General features: G+C 35.3%; 1 protein-coding gene across 1 annotated transcript in view; it reads left to right on the top strand.

The window, feature by feature from the left end:
* The first annotated feature begins 8,299 nt into the window (after nucleotides 1–8,299).
* The window catches only part of LOC121428770 (collagen alpha-1(I) chain-like), a 63,956-nt gene continuing 51,739 nt past the window's right edge, over nucleotides 8,300–20,516 (top strand). The window contains exons 1-3 of the mRNA XM_041625593.1: nucleotides 8,300–8,852; nucleotides 10,063–10,131; nucleotides 11,618–11,677. Coding sequence (XP_041481527.1) covers nucleotides 8,478–8,852; nucleotides 10,063–10,131; nucleotides 11,618–11,677 — 504 coding nt within the window. The 5' untranslated portion in view covers nucleotides 8,300–8,477. The remainder of the gene's footprint in view (nucleotides 8,853–10,062; nucleotides 10,132–11,617; nucleotides 11,678–20,516) is intronic.

Here is a 20,516-nt window from a genome sequence, read left to right as displayed (position 1 = left end):
CGGCGAAAGTGCTGGTGAAAAGAGTACTGTACATGTACTTGTATCGCGGGAAGTTATTCAAAAGCGCGGGCCGTTGAAACTCCAAGATCGAAAGTGCGCATGCTCGGAATATCGGGCTTGGCGCCTCGCTCGAGCAAGAATCGCTCTTCGTGCGATGGTGGAGACGGGGTTTCTTGAATCTCGAGATTAATCGCGAAGAGGGCTGATTGGGCTAAAATCTCGAGATTGAGCAAACTCGAGATGGTGCAGCACCGCCTTTAGTGTCCTCACGCTAAAACCAGTTTACCGAGGCAAAGCGATCTTGAAAACTACATCGCAAGATGGATTACTGAACCGGTTTGGAAGATTGCTTCCAAGACCTCTTTGAGCGTTCTCATTACAGGTTTGACTAGTTTCCAGTAGACTAGTTTTAAAACTAATGAGAACAGGGTCTTGGTTTGAAATGCTTGAACCCCTACGTTGAATGACATCATCCCCTATACTTTACATGTTTACATTAAATCATATCATCAGAGATACCAACAGTGAAGTGATATTTTGGTTCTCTATTGTTTGTATCTCCACGAGGCATCCCATGATCCTTTGTTTCTAGTGGAGACCAGCTACCCGTCCCCATCAGCAAACCTTGGTGTGTATATTGTACCTGTCATGTCATGTAAATACTCTATAGTAATATCATGGCAAAATGTAAATAAGCATGGACCACACACATTCTTGCTTTCATATTAAGACAAGAACCTTGTACTGAAAGGTGAGTGAATTTGATCTTCAAATAAAATCATCAAACAGATATCCAGAATGTGGCAGAAGATGTAGGCCTATGTCAGGCCACCTGGCTTAGGAAGTAGTAGGGTCAAAACATTGAAGGTCGTATACCAGTTTCTTCTATTAATGTTCATATTTGCAAAAAAAAGTTAGAAAAGAATCAATCTGATATAACATGTGTACCTGCAGTTTAAATCTCATAATTATGTGGTATATTTGATGAAGAAAGTACACAGAACTTTTCACCTTCTAATCCTTCATGACACCACACAGGGTAGGCATTTGTAAGGTGGCATGTTGTAATAGTATATTCCATAAATCTTCTTTGAATTCATTCATAAGCCCTTAAGAAGGATCATCTTGACTAAACTCAATTTGATGTTTTCAGTAAAAGTAACTTCTTGTGAGATTAAAGCAAAGCAATTCTTGAAGTCGGTTAATCTTTATTTTACAAGCAGGGTGGTGTATCTGGAGGCAGTTTCCTAATCTCATCTGAAAAGGCAAAGGCAGTGGGAGTTTGATATAATTCAGTGGGCTGAGAATAATATGGGGGCAACATTTACAAATGATGATTGATTCTGGGGAAGATTGTAGTTGTAAATCAGGACACTGGATAGGTTTCTTTAATCTTTGTCATTGTTACCAGGGATTTCAATCTGGATTGGGAGTGGCGATTGCAAATTGAGGTTTCATTGAGAATAGTTTGCTATACATTGATATGGAATTGTGGTGGGGGTGATGTTTACCTCTGTCAAAGAATTGAATCCATGGTAGTGTTGACGGATGTCATGGTAGATTCTATAATTTAGATGATACAGATCGAACTTCTTTCTCTCACAACAATAATGGTTTTTCATTGATTCTTCTCACAAATCAAACTAAGAAATCCACTTTTGATAGTGTGAATTCCGACATTTTTTTAACATTGACCAGGCACACATTGACCGGGCATGGTGGCTCAGTGGTAGAGTGCCCTACTTATGATTGGTAGGTCATAGGTTCAAAACCTGGTCCAGCCACACTTCAGGTTTATAAAAATGGACCATGCCTGCTTGCTAGGTACTCAGCATTCAGAGTGGAAGGATACTGATATCAACTTATGTTACTATGAAACTGCTCATTGGTAGAGCGGTTTCATTACTGTGGGTAATTATTGGGTTACAAATTTGTTTTTATCATCATTACATTTCATTTATATTACAAAATTTCTCATTTGTTCAAGGTATGTAACTTAACAAATTTTTATCCAAGAAATTATCATTTCTTTCATGCTATAGTTCTTCGTGAAACTTTTCATAAAAAGAATAATGAGCATATTTGAGCATCCTGGATTTTGTCAATTTCTTTTTTACATTCATATAAAAAGTGTAATTTTTTCTATAGAAGTTGTGTTGATAAGGTCTGTATCATGGTCTTCGTGCTAGAAGGAGTTTCAAGTTAAGTCTTTTAAAAGAGCCTTTCTGCCCTTCTGCCATTGAAAGACAACAGATTGTTGGCAGGACATTTTTAGCGTGATGACATTAATGATTAGACGGATGCTGTCATTATCAAGAATGAATCACAAGTGCATTTAGAAAGAAGATGAATGATGGTTTTTAACAGAAGTTTCTATCTCTATATGTTGTTTCATGTTGCACAATATAATGTATTTTGATTGCTTCCTGACTCTTATCCAAGCCTGTGCATATCATATTGTCTGAATGTCTGATCCATAATTAGTTGAAAATAAAATATTCTTTTACTTCCAGTTTCTTTCTTTTTCTATGTAATTCTGTCTGTCCAAGTCTATAACATTGTTTTTTTTAGAGATATAAGCTTATACCTCAGTCACATTTACTCTACGCCGAGTAAAAAACGGCTGTTTTATTCATGTTTATTCAAACCATCTCTATTTTGAAAGAATGTTAAAACAGCCATTTTCAACTTGCCGCATGGCCTCTGTAAGCAATAGTGACTGAGGGACTGGTCCAGATATATACTATCAGTTGGTGACCCTTTGCTGTCATGTTCATTACAATGTAAAACCTTAATTTACAGAAGTAGACCATTACTGTATGCATCTGTAAATGCAATCAAGCTCACTTGTACATCTGAATTCAGAGAGGTGCAAACTAACTTGACTACGTTTTGCCAGTTTGTCAGCCTGATTTCTCCCGTTTGTAGTTCCGCCTTTAAACACTCGGCAGCAGTAAGTTGGTGTAACTTTGTGACATTTGTGGATCAAGGGTTGGTTTGAGGGTTAATTTAATAATGATGGCTGCTTTCTTTCATTTTGGACTACTCCATTTTCATCTTCCTACTCATATTATCGGGCGGTTCATTTTAACTATAGTTATTGAGTGATGTCATGATTACTAGCATGTGAGAGCTGATTCCAGAAAAAATCTTCAAAATAGTTCTATTTTTAAAGACGGAATCACCTGTGGGGACTTTGTAGATTATAAATCAATATCTATATTCCATTGTGACCTTCTTCCCTTACTCTGATTTTGGGATTGTTAATGCCTATGGTAAAATGGTGGGAGATGATCAAGATGAATTTGTTTTAAACTGTCATCGAATTGCAGATAGTGTAACAAAACTTGTGAAATTTGATTTTATCTCTTTCATTTCTTTCTTTGTATGTAGGCTGTAAGTCACTCAATTTACCAGAATTTGTAAAGAAGTTTAATATCCTCCTGAAATCTGAAATCACAAACCAACCTGAAATATTGTAAACAGGTTTTGTTGTCAATTATCAAAAGTATTTCTATTATTCTTGTATGATCAATCAAAAGTTGATACTTGTTAACAGAGTGAATAAATAACAACAGGTTTATTACCCCCTCTATTGAGACCAAGGAGGTCTTGACCACATACAGACCTACTTCTTTTCAGTGGAGGGGAATTCTCTTATGGGAATTACTTATATTTGTGAATTTACATGAACTTATTCTTATGACCTTGCTTTAATTTGACTTCCAATCTGAAGGGGGGGGGGGGGTTCAAATCCTATGAAGATATTTACCTATCTATGAGTTATTGCTGGAGACAATACATAGATTTAATTTATTCTTTTCTAAGAGAGTAATTAGGCCCCCTCGTATGATGCTAAACACATTTTCCTGCTTACATGGTAAATGTCCATGTAAAAAATAACAGCTACCTTTTTTGATTGATATAGTAGCACACTGAACAGCTCATGATGAATACTAATTTAAAAAAACTGTAAGAGTATTCAAAATCAATGTAAATTCCAATGCCTTATTCAATTCCAACCAGAGTATACCTATTTTTAAAATTGAATTTACCCAATCAAAGATTTCTTGTGATTCTATTCAGTTGCCATACTGTTCTGACTACAGACACTTCCACTCCCTACTTGTCCAAGTCCAAAGTAATGTTTTGTAGAGGGAAACATGTCAGACAGTCTGAAGTTGATAGAAGCAAAAGGTCATCAGGGTGATCCGTTGCCCAAATATGATATTTACCTCTCAGTATTTGTGCTTTCAGTGTTATCTCGATATAATTGCGATTCTACAAGCATTTACAACCTTACTGAGAGAAAGGTGAAGTGTTTATTTCAACATTTGTAGATCTCATGTGCAAATTTGCTCAACAAGTGAAAGAAGGAAAACCAGTGGATGAGAGCTAGGAAGGTATAAAACAAGAGGTACTTGTCCTTCAGTAGCAAGCTGTTACGCCTGGTGTTAAGGTTGTCAAGTTGAAGATTTGGTCAGTGATAGGGAAGCAAAAAAATGTTAGAGATTGATATTATTTTTTAGTAGAATGGATCAGTTTGGAAATCTCTAATGATCTCTTAGATGATATTTTATTTTTAGACTTTCTCGCTGTTTGAAAATGGCAAGTATTTACAAAAATCACTTTGTGAATTTGGCTGAAATTGTATATCTGTGTGATCATGAACTGTCATAAGATGATGTGTAGTTTCAGTTGGCCTACAAATTTTTTTTCATAAGCTTTGCTAATATTTCTCCATGGAGTCATACTTCTGAGAAAGAATGTCATTTTTCATTGATATCTTGTAACGTCTGCTATCGATATTCTATACCCAGGTACCTTGAACCTATCTTTATAACTCCTTTCATGTATAACCCTGTTCCCTTTTCATTGATTCTTAAATAAATCGGCTTGTAGATTTCCATGAAAGATTAAAACTTCAGGCTCTTGTTTATTGGATCAAAAAGTTGATTTATTGATTGAAAACTCTGAATGAATTTCTTAATTTGATAAATGACCTATATAGTCCCATTACAACAATGTCTATTTCTACTTTTTTTAGCGTTACAAAAGGCACAATTATTATCTGAAAAGAGATCAGTAGTGTATGGTGATATTGCTTTTAACTCAAGCTTCTTGATTTATCATCATATGACCTTTTCTTCCTGACTTTAATCTATTCTTTTGCTGTATACATGTGGATCAATGATATGATAGCACAACAGACCATAGATTGCCTGTAGTTTGGTGCCAAGATGTATGTCTGTTGCTCCACCCCTGTGGGTGCAGATTAACCCTTCTTTTGACGAAATGTAACCAGGGATACAAGCTATGCACCACCATTGGGGTGGAGATTAACCCCTCTTTTGAGCAAAATTTACTAAGGTCAGCAAATTATTTACCACAATTGGGTTGCAGATTAACCCATCTCCATTCTAAATTAGCTACACCAGGAAGTTATGTACCAGATTAACCCCTATTGATGAAACTTAGTCCAGGATTTAAGTTCTTACTGCATTAAGGGGAAGATAATTCCATCAATATGACAATAATCCCATCAATATGATATTGGTACAGTTAACAATTTGTAGGAGTGCTGTATAGATATATATATATATATATATATATATATATATATATATATATATATATATATATATATATATATATTTAATAACCGAAGGATGTTATTTAATACAATAGCAAGGAAATATTCTAAAAATTAGGTAATTGGAATTCTGTTTTATGCCTTCAGTGATGTCTTATTATTTGTTATCGGTTGGAAAGTTTGCCCTTATAGAGCAATGAAGTGTAGAGTGACCACTTGACCAACCTGCTATTATTATTATTATTTTATTTGGCAGAATATCAAACAAGTAAAATACAATGATAAAAAATAATTATTACAATAATACAGTAACATAAAAATAATAAAACAAGGGATTCACCTGGATGAGCTGCCAGGCATTGGGCAAAGTTAACCAAATAACTATAGTCCGCGGACCGCCCTAACCCATACCCCATCCAGGTGAATCCACTGTAGTATTTTCATGTGAAATAAACATAGCATAAACATTGATATTGCATCACAACCTGCATTTCTAGCTACATCTGCATCCAATCAGATTAACATAGAAATAAGATTAGCTAAATTCAATGAGCTGTAAAGGAGGACTTATAAAGTGATTAAGATCTATCAGTTACAAGGGCAAAAATTTAGCCATCACAAAGAAGAATAATTTCCAAAATTGTAGTTTTCATCCCCGTATGAATCTCCAAATGGGAAGGATCAAAATGGATTAATGTGAAAAGTCATTATATAGGTTTAGGAATTCCCATTGCTAATCTCTGACTGTTGGAGGGTAATGGACTTACAATGGACAAACCTCACTAAAATTGCCATCATAACATCTGTCTTAGCTTGTCAGATGGCCAAGTCCGAATTCGTAGAGCAACGCAACTTAGTCCATGGACAAGCCAGGTCAAATTAATTATCCAAATTATGAATGAGACTGTCATATCAGAGGTATGGTTGATTCATTGAACCTTATATCACCCAGTATGAAAAGGTTACCAATGGGTCACTGAACCATTTATCACTTGCCCATAGTATGTTGATATCTTGCTAAGATAGCCACTGTGTAGTGTTGGACTCGGTTGATTGCCGTACTGAAGGCCTGATAGTTGCATGTGAGTCTACACCCATCTGACATCCCATAGGAGGTATCCATCCTTTTTTTTCATCATATGTATGTTTCCTTGGGTTTTACATGTAGATGTTGTACTCCATGATAGGCAGGCGGTCAAAAACATTCTTTTTTCTTTTATTTGAAGAAATATTTCGAGAAAGATGACTTTTGAAAATGTATTTCTGTTTTCTGTTTTTTTTTTAAAAATGGCAACTCCCGTAGGAACTCGGCGGGACAGCGTTTTGCTGGTAAATGCTAAGCTTTTATATACATGTATACCAGTTACCTAGAAAACATTCATGCCTAGGTTAATAATTCATAGTGGCTGACCTTATAGATGATGGCAGAGTGTGGATTCAAACTCACAACCTTGCGAATATGAGTCCAGTGCTGGACCACACAAGAAAAATCGGGAGTCGTTTGAAATAAGTATCCCATCCATACATGCTTAGGGTGTGATGTGTGACACGCAGCATTATTAAGATATCAAGAAAAGTGCAGAGAATTTGAAGGCGATATACTTTTGAAGTGGGAAAATGGCAGGCATTTTCTAAATTTGACAATTGTCATCACAAGTGATGGAAGAGCTTCTACCAGACTTTCAAGACCAGTAATGACCCTTTGAGCTCAGGTTTCAAGCAAATGTCTGAACTTGGCCCTCATGGGGATTAAGAGGAAATCTTAGCTCCTTGATTCCATCAACAAACCAACACCACCTTCATCCCTGGTAGGCCTGCATCAAGACCACCTTTCACCCCAGGCCATACATGCCATAGTATTTAGTGTCAACTCAGGTCATTGAGTCATTGACTGTTTGAGATAGATGAAGGCTTAGTGGTTAGAGTCCTTAGTAGTTAGAAAGCCCTGTTTGTACTCTCTTGTATGGGAGGCAATGTGTTTCAAAATACCCCAAACCCTTCAGCTGAGGCATAGTTCCTTGATTTGTATCATTGTTATCAAGCATGAAAGGGATGTTGAACATATCAGAATATATCAAAAATGAAACTTGCTTGCTAATGATAATTCCAATATTCTAAACAATTAATCTGTATACACAACCTTGTCCCCCTGTTAGAAGGTTTCACTCATCAAATTCATTCAGATACAGTTCAGGATAGAGTCATGAATGGATTTATAGATGGGATCTTTTACATTTTTATTACTGTTGGTCCATTTGGTAGCAGTGTCATAAGATTAATTTTCAGTTGTGAAAAGGATATTGAAAAGGACCCTTGAGGATCTCCAAACTTTGGTGATGTTGGTCCGTTGATACTGTCAACTTCTCGTGATGTGATATGTTTGTTGTGGCTGATTAAAATGTCAGGTATAATGGATGGATTTTATAGATACATATTGGACATGACCTGTGACCATTGGTGTTCGGGTCAGAAGTTCAGAGAATTTCCCAGTCAAAAGATGGGTTCTATTATTTTCTAAAAGGAGCAAGATTCGATCACTTTACATTAATACAGTTGTTGACATCCAATCTTGTGCACTATCCAATTCAAAATGTAAACCTATAAACTGAATGTTAGTGTTCATGCAGATGGGAAAGGATAATCTACAAAAAGATCATTTTGCAATGTATATTATTATTAAGCCATATTTTTCTTCTATCTTTCAGATGTGTTAAGTCAAGATATACTTCAGGTCATTGGCCATCCCCTCCCAAATGGAGTGACTTTTACAGAAGGTTTGACTGGAGCTGCTTTCAAGTTTGAAGGAGATTCCAATGCAGGTCGACATGCTGAAATCATCCTACCAACAGACTTCTCTGCCAACTTTCCTGAGTTCTCTATCCTGATGCTGCTACGCCCTTATAGTGGTAGCAGGGGTACAGTCTTTGGGGTGACAGACCCCTATCATCAGACCATCATCCTCAGTGTAAACATCACAAGCATATCAATAGAAGACATGAGGATAAGCCTCATTCTTACAAACATAGACTATACAAGTGAATCAACAGAGGTAGCAGCTTTCCTTGTGCCTTCCTTCACCAACCATTGGACACAACTAGCATTAAGTGTCAGGGACAACCAGGTGACCTTATTCCTTGATTGTCAAGAACTTGGTACACAGACGTTTGATAAAGATCCTGGTTGGCATATCAGGATACCACCAATGGCTCCCCTGTTCATTGGACATCTTGGGACAGTAGGAGAAGATGTGCAATATCGGGTATGTAATGTTATCTTAACTCTTTGCCCGCCACGTACACTATCCCCCGTGCGCCACATTAATTTTGGGGTGCTGTATGCATTGTGTGCGAACTGTGACTTGAGTCGTCACTGGCAGTCCGCTGTATGTGCCGCGAGTCGTCCGTGGCGGGCAAAGAGTTAATGAAATCTTATCTGAGCAGAAGCCCTTGCTACTAAAAGGAAGCATACCGTCAATTCATGCATTGGTAATACATGAAAGTGTACAGCATTTCAAGTATAAGAGAATACATCATTCATAAATGTAATTGTTTTCCTCATTATTCAAATTTGTTTTTTGTTGAAATATCACAATTGCTATTTCAACATCCTCATAATATTTTAATTACTGTTAAACTTGCAATAATTGTAGTGTTACCACTAGGCCTGGGACTATCGGGTATTTTTGTCTTCAGGTACCCGTGGTAATTTTCGGGCAGGTACCTGGGTACCTGAAAATCGTGTCACATTAAATATGACTGGTGGAACATCCCTACAGACTAGAAATACCAGGAAGATAATGCTAATCTAACCCTTTTAATAATTAATTGATAATAGAAAGTGAAGAAATTTGTCGTGAAAATATTTGTTATTGTTTAAACCAGCTGAAAAACAGTAACATTTTTGCAAAGCTGAGAAAAATTTCTCTTTTTTTTATTTGATTTGTTCCTTCATTGACACAGTAATGTCTCAAACTCTGAACCGCGGACTCATTAATTTTCTTCGCCATTGCAAAGGAATGCTGCTCAAATTTGATGTTTCTCTCTTTTATGTACCGGTATTTGATTAAATATCTGGGATATTGTCATATAAAGGGATATTCATATCACATTTTGGAATTATGCAATTGCCTAATTTGGATATCGCTAAGACATGTCCAGACAGAAGGGATAATGTGTCTTACACTAAGCAGTACTAATCAAAAACATGTACGTTATACTGGTAAGCAATTGTGGGTATCGGTATTGGTTTTTCTACCCGGGTACCTGAGGCTTCCAGGCAGTACCTGGGTACCAGGGTTTTAGTCCCTGGCCTAGCTACCACCTTTAAAATTGAATATTGATCAAATTGTTATTTTAGATTAATCACTGGTTTTGATTTATAGTTCTTATTGATATCTATTTGAATAAGAATTTATCCTAAGCATGTTATGTAGCTATTAGCATTATTTTGTGAATGTTTTGTTATTTCAGGGTGACATCCAACAGATTTCAATCACCAACAGTGCAGACTCTGCTGAGGAGCATTGTCCGATTGATGCAGTAAGTATAAACGTAGTTACTGCTCTTTTGCAACTAAAAACATTTTTCCACAGCACCAATATGCATGAAGAATGAGAAAGAAAAAACACATTCTTGAAAGCAATTTTTCCATCCTGCATATGACAAAGGATATGGCAGTTGTATGGTAAGAATAATTCCGGAGTTGAATGAAATAGAGGGACAACCTGTTTTGTTTTTTGATAATTTACTGTTCAACTTGACTTCAAGAAAAGAAATGGTAGGATGGGTGATTATCATTAGTAAAAAAAGGGACGTGAGTCCTGGTAAAAACAAAAAGGAAGGTAATTAATTCCAGGATTTGTGTGATTATGAGCTTATGTTGTATATTAGAAAGAGATTCCCACAATTATTCCCCCTTTCTCACTTTAACCATTTATGTTGTTCCTCTTTCTATCATCTTTCAATAGTTACATATTAGACCACAATGGCAGTTCCAATAGGTGCCATATTAAATTTCCAATAATATCTTCTCTAAAAACATAACACATCCAGAATTGTTTCCAAAAGTGTTAACCAAAACATTTACACACCTTCCCACTTTTGTTTCATAGAATTTACAGATCATACTAATTGGGTACCCTTAGTTATGTAACTGGCTTCTTTTTGAAAATATTTTTTTATATATTCATTTAGATCCCATACTTCCAAAACTGTAACACTACATTGATAATATATGAAGATTAAAAAAGCTATTATGGCATTAATTTTTTCAATCACAGATACAAAAGAAATTACTGAACAGTTTTCAATAATGCATCTTTCAAAGGATAAACAACTATTAGAGGAATGTGGAAAGCATCTATTGCAAGAATGGTTGTAATATTCATTATCAGCTTTGCTCTTTGCATGAATCATGCATACATGATATATTATGATTGGTGAAACTGTGTATCTCCTCTATATAATCATGCATGTGTATTATAAAAGTATTATGCAGTGAAAATGCATTGGTAATTAAGGTTAGCAAGATTCACATGGATACAACTTCAATGCTAAAGATAATTGATAAATTGATTCTATACTGCAGTGCATAAATCACTTGAATGTGAAAAGAGAAAATGCTATTTTTTATATTAGTATTATTTATTTACATATTGCACCTGTTGATTGATATTGCAATATCACACTGCTAGTTTATTAATATGAAAAAAAAAACAATTAGTCTATCAATCTGCAGTTTAGACTTACAAGCTTTGAAAACTTTTGGTAGAGAGCATAATCCAATATTTAAATCACACTAGATTTTAAAACATTTTGATATTCATGTAGTGTGTGGTAAAAATTTCTTTTGAATGCTTTCCATTTTGTTAATTTGCTTTTATTTTTATTTGCACACATTAACCATGATTTATTGCATTCATTTCTCTCATTAAAGCTTTATTTCAATATCTTTTCTTATGATTTACCCATGGTCATTTGAGCATTTTGTTATATTCCAATGCTTTGTTTAACTTCACTTGTCAAGATCTCGGGCAGCGGTTCCATGGCACTCAGACAAAGTGCCGGAGAGGATTGGGCCTTCGTAGTAAGTTTTTATTTATTCACTTATGCACCCCATTTTATAAAAAATTGGGTAATATGGTACCTTTTTGTTGGATGTGTGGTAACATTGGTCATCATAAGTTAGTCCTGTCAAATTGTCAATTATGTTGGATTTTTGGAGTTTAGTAAATTATCATGTATGTTTCATGTCCTTGGTTCATGTTTATGTTTTTTACCTGTTCTACTTTAAGGGCCAGTTATTCTCCATATCTCTGAGGGGATTTTTTTATTATTATTAGTATAACATAATTTTAAATCGTACTTTAGTAAAAAGTCAAGTCTTTTGTATTAGCCGTGCCCGTGGGTATTGATAGCAGCAGTAACTGCATCATATGCAAATTAATAACCAAAAAGGTCAGTATCACTAATTTCTAGCAATAAGGCAGGGTGCTGTGGCTTAGGGGTCTAGGGCACCTGGCTGACACTTGAAAGTTTGGGTTTGATCCATGGCCATGGCACCTGTGCCCATGAACAATGCATTTAATCGTCAGTGCTCTTGTATTCTAAATTCAATTCAATGGAAAGCATTCTTGTTAACTATATGTGCACTTAATTAAATAATTCTATGTATTCTTAGCATAGATTGCAAAAGCAAATTTGAAATGTGCAATGTTAATGCCATTAGAGGTTTAGTGTAGTATTAAGAGCTTCTGAATAAATGTTTGTGTTGAAGTAAGGCTGAAGATATTAGTGTTAAAATGTAGAAACTTATTGTCATCAAAGATAAGCACATCTCTCCTGCTTTTAAGATTTAGCATTTACTTCTGTGTATGTAGTCATGCAAAGATATATCAATTGAACACTTCTATTGCATTAATATTGGATAAATTTGTGAGTAAAATGGTAAAAAGAGAGATGTACACAGGTGACGACAAAGCAAAAATAGGATTGTTATCAAAACTATTCTTTTTTTATTAACTTTGTTAATGCTTCCCTTGGCCTGTCTCATATAAAAACATTTGATGTATTAACTATTTATATTTCATCGATGTTACCTAAAATTATACACAAAAAAAAGAATGTATTACTTCAAATAGAAATACTCTTAGATTCTCGTGGGTCAGTAAAAGTAAAGTGTTTATGATATTAATGTTATTTCCAGAAACCTGTAGGTTTAGTAAATTATTTAAACCCCCAATTTACTAACAAGTCAATCTAAACTAGCCAGCTAACTAACTAACAAGCTAATTATTTATTTACTAATAAACTAATCAATTGCTTAATGTCTGCAATAATCAAATCATGACTAACACTGTTATTTATATGTCATCTAATTGTTTTTGGTTTTTCTACACTTTTTGTATCTTGAATGTATTTTTTCATGTGAATTATGTTTTGAAAAATTGTATGGATTTATATATGGCTATTTTTTACGATAAATGTTTTAATGTACTGTTTATCTATAGATAATAAATGTATGTATGTATGTATGTAGAAATTATGTGTAGGGGAAGGCGGGGTAAGTTGAGCATAGGGGCAAGTTGAGCCACCAGCCCCAGGCCAATAATGAATGAGTCGGACATTGTGGTGGTGTCATGTATTGATGACCCATAGCATAACCCATAACCCCACCATATTGTTTTCAACTTTGAAACAAAAAGTAGTTTTTTAGAGGGAAAAATATGAATTTCAGCAAAAAAAGTAAAAAAGAGTGTGAAATAGATAACTGCTTTATAAACACACACGTCTTTAAATATAATAAAGACATGATAACAACATTATTAGTCCAGATATGGATCTTCATTCTTGTCATAGTCTTTTATATGATGGATGCATAATAAATGTGTGGATACAAAATTATCGCACTAAGTTCGGACTGGGGTAAGTTGAGCCAAACAGCATGGGGCAAGTTGAGCCATGGTAATTCCTATGGTAATGTATCTTAAAAAACAAACAAACCATAAAAAATCGATTGAAATGCTGGCTGAAAGGAGTAAATTTACATGGCTGCTCTTTTCCTTTTAAAGAATGTTAGTATTTATAGAGAATTAGCAAGTGAAAAGACTTTAAACAAAAAATTGACATGCTGGTTCTCCCCTCATACATTTTGTACATAGTTTTTGTGGCTCAACTTACCCCAGAAGGTGGCTCAAACTTACCCCATATATGGGGCAAGTTGAGCCATTTGACATCGTTTTTTTCAAAGGTCACGATGACTTTCAGTGTGGGGATAGAGAGTTATATATAGGTGGAAAATATTTCAGAAGAATTAAATTTCAAGGCAAGGTACTTATTTCGACAAGATTATTAATCATATCAATTCTAACATGCAAAAAGCAAAAACTGTCACAACTTACCCCGCCTTCCCCTATGTATCCGTAATATTGACTTGTTTCTTATATCATTCAATATATATTTTCTTTGATAAAGCTCTTATCAGAACATCATATTTCATTGCAGAGTTGGGATATTCTAAAAGACTTATTAAGGGATTTAACCATGCATCTGTATTGCAAAAAAAAACCCAAAGAGAGCCAAAATGAAATTGTTTTCATTGATTTTAAAGTTCTTGCTATATCGACTCTTCTATATTTGGCCAATTGCATATACATGTAACTCCCGTTGATTTATTTATTTATCAAATGGCATGAGTCAAGCTATGATACCTTCATACACAATATAATCTAAAATACAGAGTAAGGAAGTGATGCTTATTATTTCATCTTTCAGCAGTAAATGGATAAACTAAAGTCCGAGCTTTTTACAGATTGTTTCTAAAGGAATTATTAGTGTTTTCCTGAATGTTTGTAGGTCATACATTGGTCATCTTCTTTTTCTTTGACAACCCCCATCCTTGATAGTCAACAGTCACTGACTGTTCATCAGTTATATACTGTAACAGCCATTTTTGGCTACATTTCCCACCACTTCCCAGAAGCCTCCAGCCTTGGGTATCGTTAGAAACATCCTGATTAACTTAATTCAAATTAAGGGGATACTCAAGATCACCCTTCCTCTGTAGGGTAACATTTACTTGGCACCTGTTCATTCTAAGGTAGTCATATTACCCTGGTCACTATGACGAGCTCGGTCAAAAATGGAATAATAAAGAAAATCCCAAGTGTAGGCAAGTCAACATTTCCTTACTGTATTCTCAATTATGATTATTTTCTACAAGGTATACCTTGTCTAAATATGGGAAACTAGATCATTGTTTGAAACACTTTAAAATGTGTTTGAAACAATGATCTAGTTTTCTGTATTTTGAATATCTTGAAGATAATTTAAAATGAAAGAATCACGACAGGGGTGACTCCTCAATAATTGCTCATTAACACCTAATGAATCCTGGTCACATTTCATCTTGTCTATCAGTTTAGTGTGATTGGGTTTATGATAGATGAAACAGTCCCATTTGCATGTTAGGAATAATCACATGTGACTAAGAGGGCTGAAATAAGGATGAAGGGGCTATTTATGAACAGGTTCATCTGTACTTTTTACCTATGTCACGCAAATCAGGACAATTGACTGTGACTTTCAGTGATACAGTTCTTGTTCCTATTTTCTTCTCAAAGCTGGGTGCATTGAGAAGAAAAATGTTTGTCCTCTGTAGTAGGTCTGAATCATGGCCTTGATGACATGGATGTGCATTATAGGTCTTTTGGAACTTAAATGTTATATAGAAATGTTGGAGAATATTTTTCAAGTTTTGATTTTGTGTCTATTCCCAAGGAGCTGGAAATTTATGTCATACTCGCATGAAGAAAGCATTGATATGCGAAAACGTATTGTTCTTGTGCGATTTGCATTTTTAGTACATGAGGAGAAGCTTTCCAGATGAGGGGAAACCAGAAAAATATAAGGCAAAAGAAGTGGCAAAAAGCTTTAGATGTAGGAAAAATTATTCTCAGTATATAGAAAGAAAGCATGGAAACTGCTTATTGGTTGAGTAATTACATAAAAGGGCAAAATCTATAGGGGAAAAAGTCTTACAGGATTTGATCTTGCTTGATTGATAAATGCTATGTTATATACTGCTTGTTCCATGGACAATTGACCGATTGTAACAAAAACAGGCATTTTATTCCTTGGTAAATATAATGATTTGTATAGAACCTCATCGGATAGGGTATTGTATGGTGCTATTAAAGGTATTTGCTTTCAAGCGTGTTACAAAAAAGACACAAAAGAATTACATCAGAAGTTGTTAATGTGTGCTATTTGGAAGATAAACTGTGATTTTATGTGGCAATAGAGGGTATTACATCACTTAAAGAGACACCTGAACGTAAATATTTCAGTCAATTCATGTGCCAAACTGTGAAAGGGTAACCTTTGTGATACTTCATAAAGCTTAGCTATGATAAAGGATTCAAATGCTCATTTGATTTTGAGGATCCCTTTGCATTTTTTGTATTGATTTGCCAGGAATTTATAAAGCTTAGCTAATAAAGAGGAATAAGTGAATGCATTTGATATATATACATTGTTTTCTCTTTAAACTAATTAATCTACACCATTTTAAAGTAACTATCAATGCCTATTCAAATCCAACAAGAGAATCAAACAGCTATTACAAGAACCAGAAGTTAATATAGAGTGATAATAATTGGAAATAGTAACTCGGATATTTAAACATATAAATTTTGGGAAGGGCAGTGGAATAAATAATCCCGACTTGCTGCACATGCGAATTAGTGGGATGATTCGTAAAATAGCACGCTATTTTGCAAAAAATCCCAAGTTGACTTGGGATTGCAATCTCAAGATTGATCCAGTGAATTAGCGCGATAATTGCATCTCCATAATTTTCAGATTGAACAGATTGGGATAATTGGCCAGATCAGAAATAGCGTGCTAATTTGAAAACTCGGGCTGGTGCAGACGGCCCTTATCTCTTAGTGCTTCTAACTGATCAATTTCATGAATAAATCACATATACAACCAATTGATTAGATCAAGGTGTTCTTTCAAACTTCTTTATTAAATCAAGACACCTGGATTCAGTCTACCTGAAAAGGTTGTTTTTCCAGACCATTGTCAAGGTCATCAGTATGGTATAGTAGGCACCACCTTGTTGATAGATGGTAACTTTTCACAGGTAATACACCTCACCCATCAGTGTCAAACATTGAATAGAATCAAATCCTCAGTGTCATGGCTTCTGCAGTTCTGTGTGATTCATCTTGCCGTTGTTCTTACCTAAATTGCATTTGTTACACCAAGGTTGTTTTGGGGATTTGATTGAATTTGGAACAGGGACAGAAATAAATTGGATGCTCTTAGCACATGGATGTTAGATTGAACAGAAAGGTAGATTGAAATCAGAAAAATAAGACTTTGGTTTCAGAGAGAACATTTGTGATAATTTCGAGGACAAGTGGATGTAGGGACCATTTGTATTTATAGGAGATAATGAGAGAAAAGGTTTTATTGTTTTTTTTTATCTGTGATAGCATAGACAGCTCAACGTGTTATAAGGAAGAGAAATCCCAATTCAAACATTTGATGTAACATACAAATCCTGATTGATTTCATTGGGTGACAATTATTACATATTGTACTACTCAATCTTCATACAAATCCAATATTATTACTAAGTTCAAAATTCAAGTGAAAGGATGGGGCTAAAGTGGTCATGATAGATATATGAATCAACAACTTGCATTTATTTTGAAAATTTTTGCTTATCTGAGGAAAATTAGCTGTCAAAACTCTTGAGAACTCATTCTAGGATGACTGAATGTTTCACATGGGAAAACCAGAAGCAGAAATACTTCCGCTTTGAGGCTCTTAGGGCAATCATGAATGTACCAGTTTTCCATTTTGATCGTTTTACCATAAACTATAATACTATAATACTCGGTTCTTCTAGTAGTTGAGGTTCTGTGTGTTCTGTTTTGTTTTCTTCTTTCCTGTGGGACACTTGTGTGAGAAAATAGAGGAACTTGGAATTGACATTAAAGAAGACATTTAATGAAATTTGAAAGAAATTCCCCAAATCCATATTTACATCTCTTATTTGCTTTCGCAAATATATTTCTTTGTGAAACACAAACGATAAGGCCTACATTGATTTCCATTTAGAAAAGAGCTGTAATGAACGGTTGCTTATTGCAATTGCAATTTCCGAATTGACAAATTTTCATAGGGATGTAGATTTAGTCCAATTTTTATTTCAATATTTTCTATACCCTTGCCGTTCAAATTCTACTGTATTGATGAGAAATTAATGATATTATAAACACGATAGATATTCATCTTTAAAATCCTGCATATAGTGCAAAAGTTTTAAGTGAGAAAGCAGGGATTGTGCTTATTTTGATGAGAGTGCAATGGCCTGATAGAACACACTGCACAATGAACTTAGGCTGTGTTTATGCTTCCACTTTTCAGGCCAGAATCAGCGTTTCCAAACGTGATTAGTCCAAAACAGGGTTGCGTCCATGCTTACTTTCATTTAAACGCTGTTTCAAAACGCCGATCGTAAACTCACTAAAAGGTACGTTTGTAAACGTTGTTTGACCAGAATCAGGCTTTCTGGGGAAGTATAAACAGAACCACGATCGTAAACGTGTTTAAATGATGTCATTTGGTACATGCTTCCGGTGAGATGAAAATCCACGGGCAAATACAGTCGCATTGCTCCATGTTATCCCCACGTAATAACAACACTCTGGGGAAAAAAAACTTTCGAAAAAAGGCGCGCTTAATTTGACCTCGCTTTCCTGCTCAATGAAAATTACGATGCGAAGCCAGCTGGAGATCGTGATTTCGCCTCTGAAAAGTTGAGCATAAACAGCACTTCCAGAACCACGTTTACGATCTGCGTTTTGAATCGACGTTTGAAAACGCTGATTCTGTCCTCGCAATGGAAGCATAAACACACCCTAAGATGAGTTGTAGAGTCGAGGTCATCACTGGTCAAATGCAACACCAACAGACATAGGGGCTCCAGGGTGTCAGAAAGTAAGGTTGCATTCATCTTCAAGAGACATATTCCTAGAATCATGGTTTTGAAATATATGAAGCTAAAAATATAGGTTAGATTGATAGTGAAAACAAACCTTGAACAATAAAGCCAGGTTAGAAATATTATTTTACACAAATTTGCATTATTGAAATCACATGAACACGACAAGGAGAGTCGATATTTTAATTATTAACAAATTTTATCAGAAGAGAAGGGAATTAAAAAAAGTAATTTCTATGAATGGGATTATTGTACACATATCTCAAGAGGGACAACCAAATATTGCTTTATTGATTTTTTTAAACATCTTCATAACATTTCCTAAAAAAACTGTTTACATTGCATATTTATGTAGACTTTAAATCAAACCTTTCCTTTGGTAATGCTCTTGCTGTTATTTAATATTTATTCTGTCATGAGCCCCCCCCCCCCTTCTGGTTCACTGAGTTTCTAGGTGTTCTAAGACTTGATGACACTCAGAAAAATTCAGGGACACATTGAAAAAAAATTGAAAATTTTAAAATGACAGTAAAAAGTATGAAAAAAAGATGCATTATATTTGTATTTAATGGATTTAGCATGAGCAATGGTTTGTGTGGAGATTTACACTTTTTGTGATGATTTCTACATATTGTGTTGAAAGATACTTTTGCCCTTTTTACACAGGGTTTTCTTAACCCCGGACTATCGCTAACCCCGTACTATCCTTAACCCCGTACTATTTTTTTTCCTTTTCACACATGCCAAATTGTTATTGCTAACCCCGGATAAGGAATGCTTGCTTTTTACACACGAAACTCGCTAACCCCGGACTAGTGGTTTTTGTCGATCATTCGTAGTACAAGTGCTTCACTCGTACACTTTTTACACACGCTACAATTTCCTTAACCCCGTACTATAGGTAGGGCCAAATTGCCATTTAGCCCCACCTATAGTACGGGGTTAAGCTTAGCCCACTTTCGTTTTACACATGCGATCTTAACCCCGTACTATTGCTCTTAGCACCGCAATTGGTGGGATAACCCTGCTTTTTTGCAGGGCCAAATAATCCCGTACTATAGGTGGGGTTAGCCCACTTTGCAAAAACGCTGTGTAAAACGAAAGTGGGCTATAGGTGGGGCTAAATTGCCATTTAGCCCCACCAATAGTACGGGGTTAAGGAAATTTTAGCCTGTCTAAAAAGGGTATAGGTAACGATTGGGATACTCATGTCTTTATGCCGTTGAATAATGCAAAATGTATGGTCAATTCAGAAGTTCTTATCAGTGATAAGTTAACTTATTGGTTATTGAGTATCATTTGCAACTCTTTAATCTAAAAGATTTAAAAGAAAAACCTATACGAGCAATTCTAATTGAAAAACAATGAACTAGTACGACGAACAGATTCTTTGAATTGATCTATCCCCATGGGATTGATATACCCAATTCAGTGGGTAGGCCTATATCTAGGAAATGGTCTTCATGGCTGCTCATATCAGGTAGGTTTATTGAATGAATAAGGGTGCGTTTATTCGACACTTTTTTACCCTAGAATCATGATTAGAATCATGATTCAAATCACGATTCTGCAGAATCACGATTGCGTTTAGTCGAAATTGGAAATAAACGTCTTTCAAATCACAAACATGAAACACGGAAAAAGGGGCGTTTGGAAAGACGTTTCTGTAGAATCACGAACGAAAAGGGTCGTATAAACGATATCGTGATTTGAATCATGATTCTATGACGTCATTGTGTCGTGCTTCTTCCGGGTTCGACTCAAAGGCGCGCGCTGTGTTTCGTGCAGGTTAATTTTCGTGTAGCAGATTGCCAGTGTACTAGTACCAGTATATGCCAATTGTCATGTGCATTTAGGAATTATCATTCTGTGTATTGTACCCCGGGGTTGTACTGTAGCGTCATTT

The sequence above is a fragment of the Lytechinus variegatus genome, chromosome 1, assembly GCF_018143015.1.
Source record: "Lytechinus variegatus isolate NC3 chromosome 1, Lvar_3.0, whole genome shotgun sequence".
Taxonomy (NCBI): domain Eukaryota; kingdom Metazoa; phylum Echinodermata; class Echinoidea; order Temnopleuroida; family Toxopneustidae; genus Lytechinus; species Lytechinus variegatus.
Note: the sequence above shows the minus strand (reverse complement) of the source record. Positions and strands in the feature narration are given on the sequence as shown.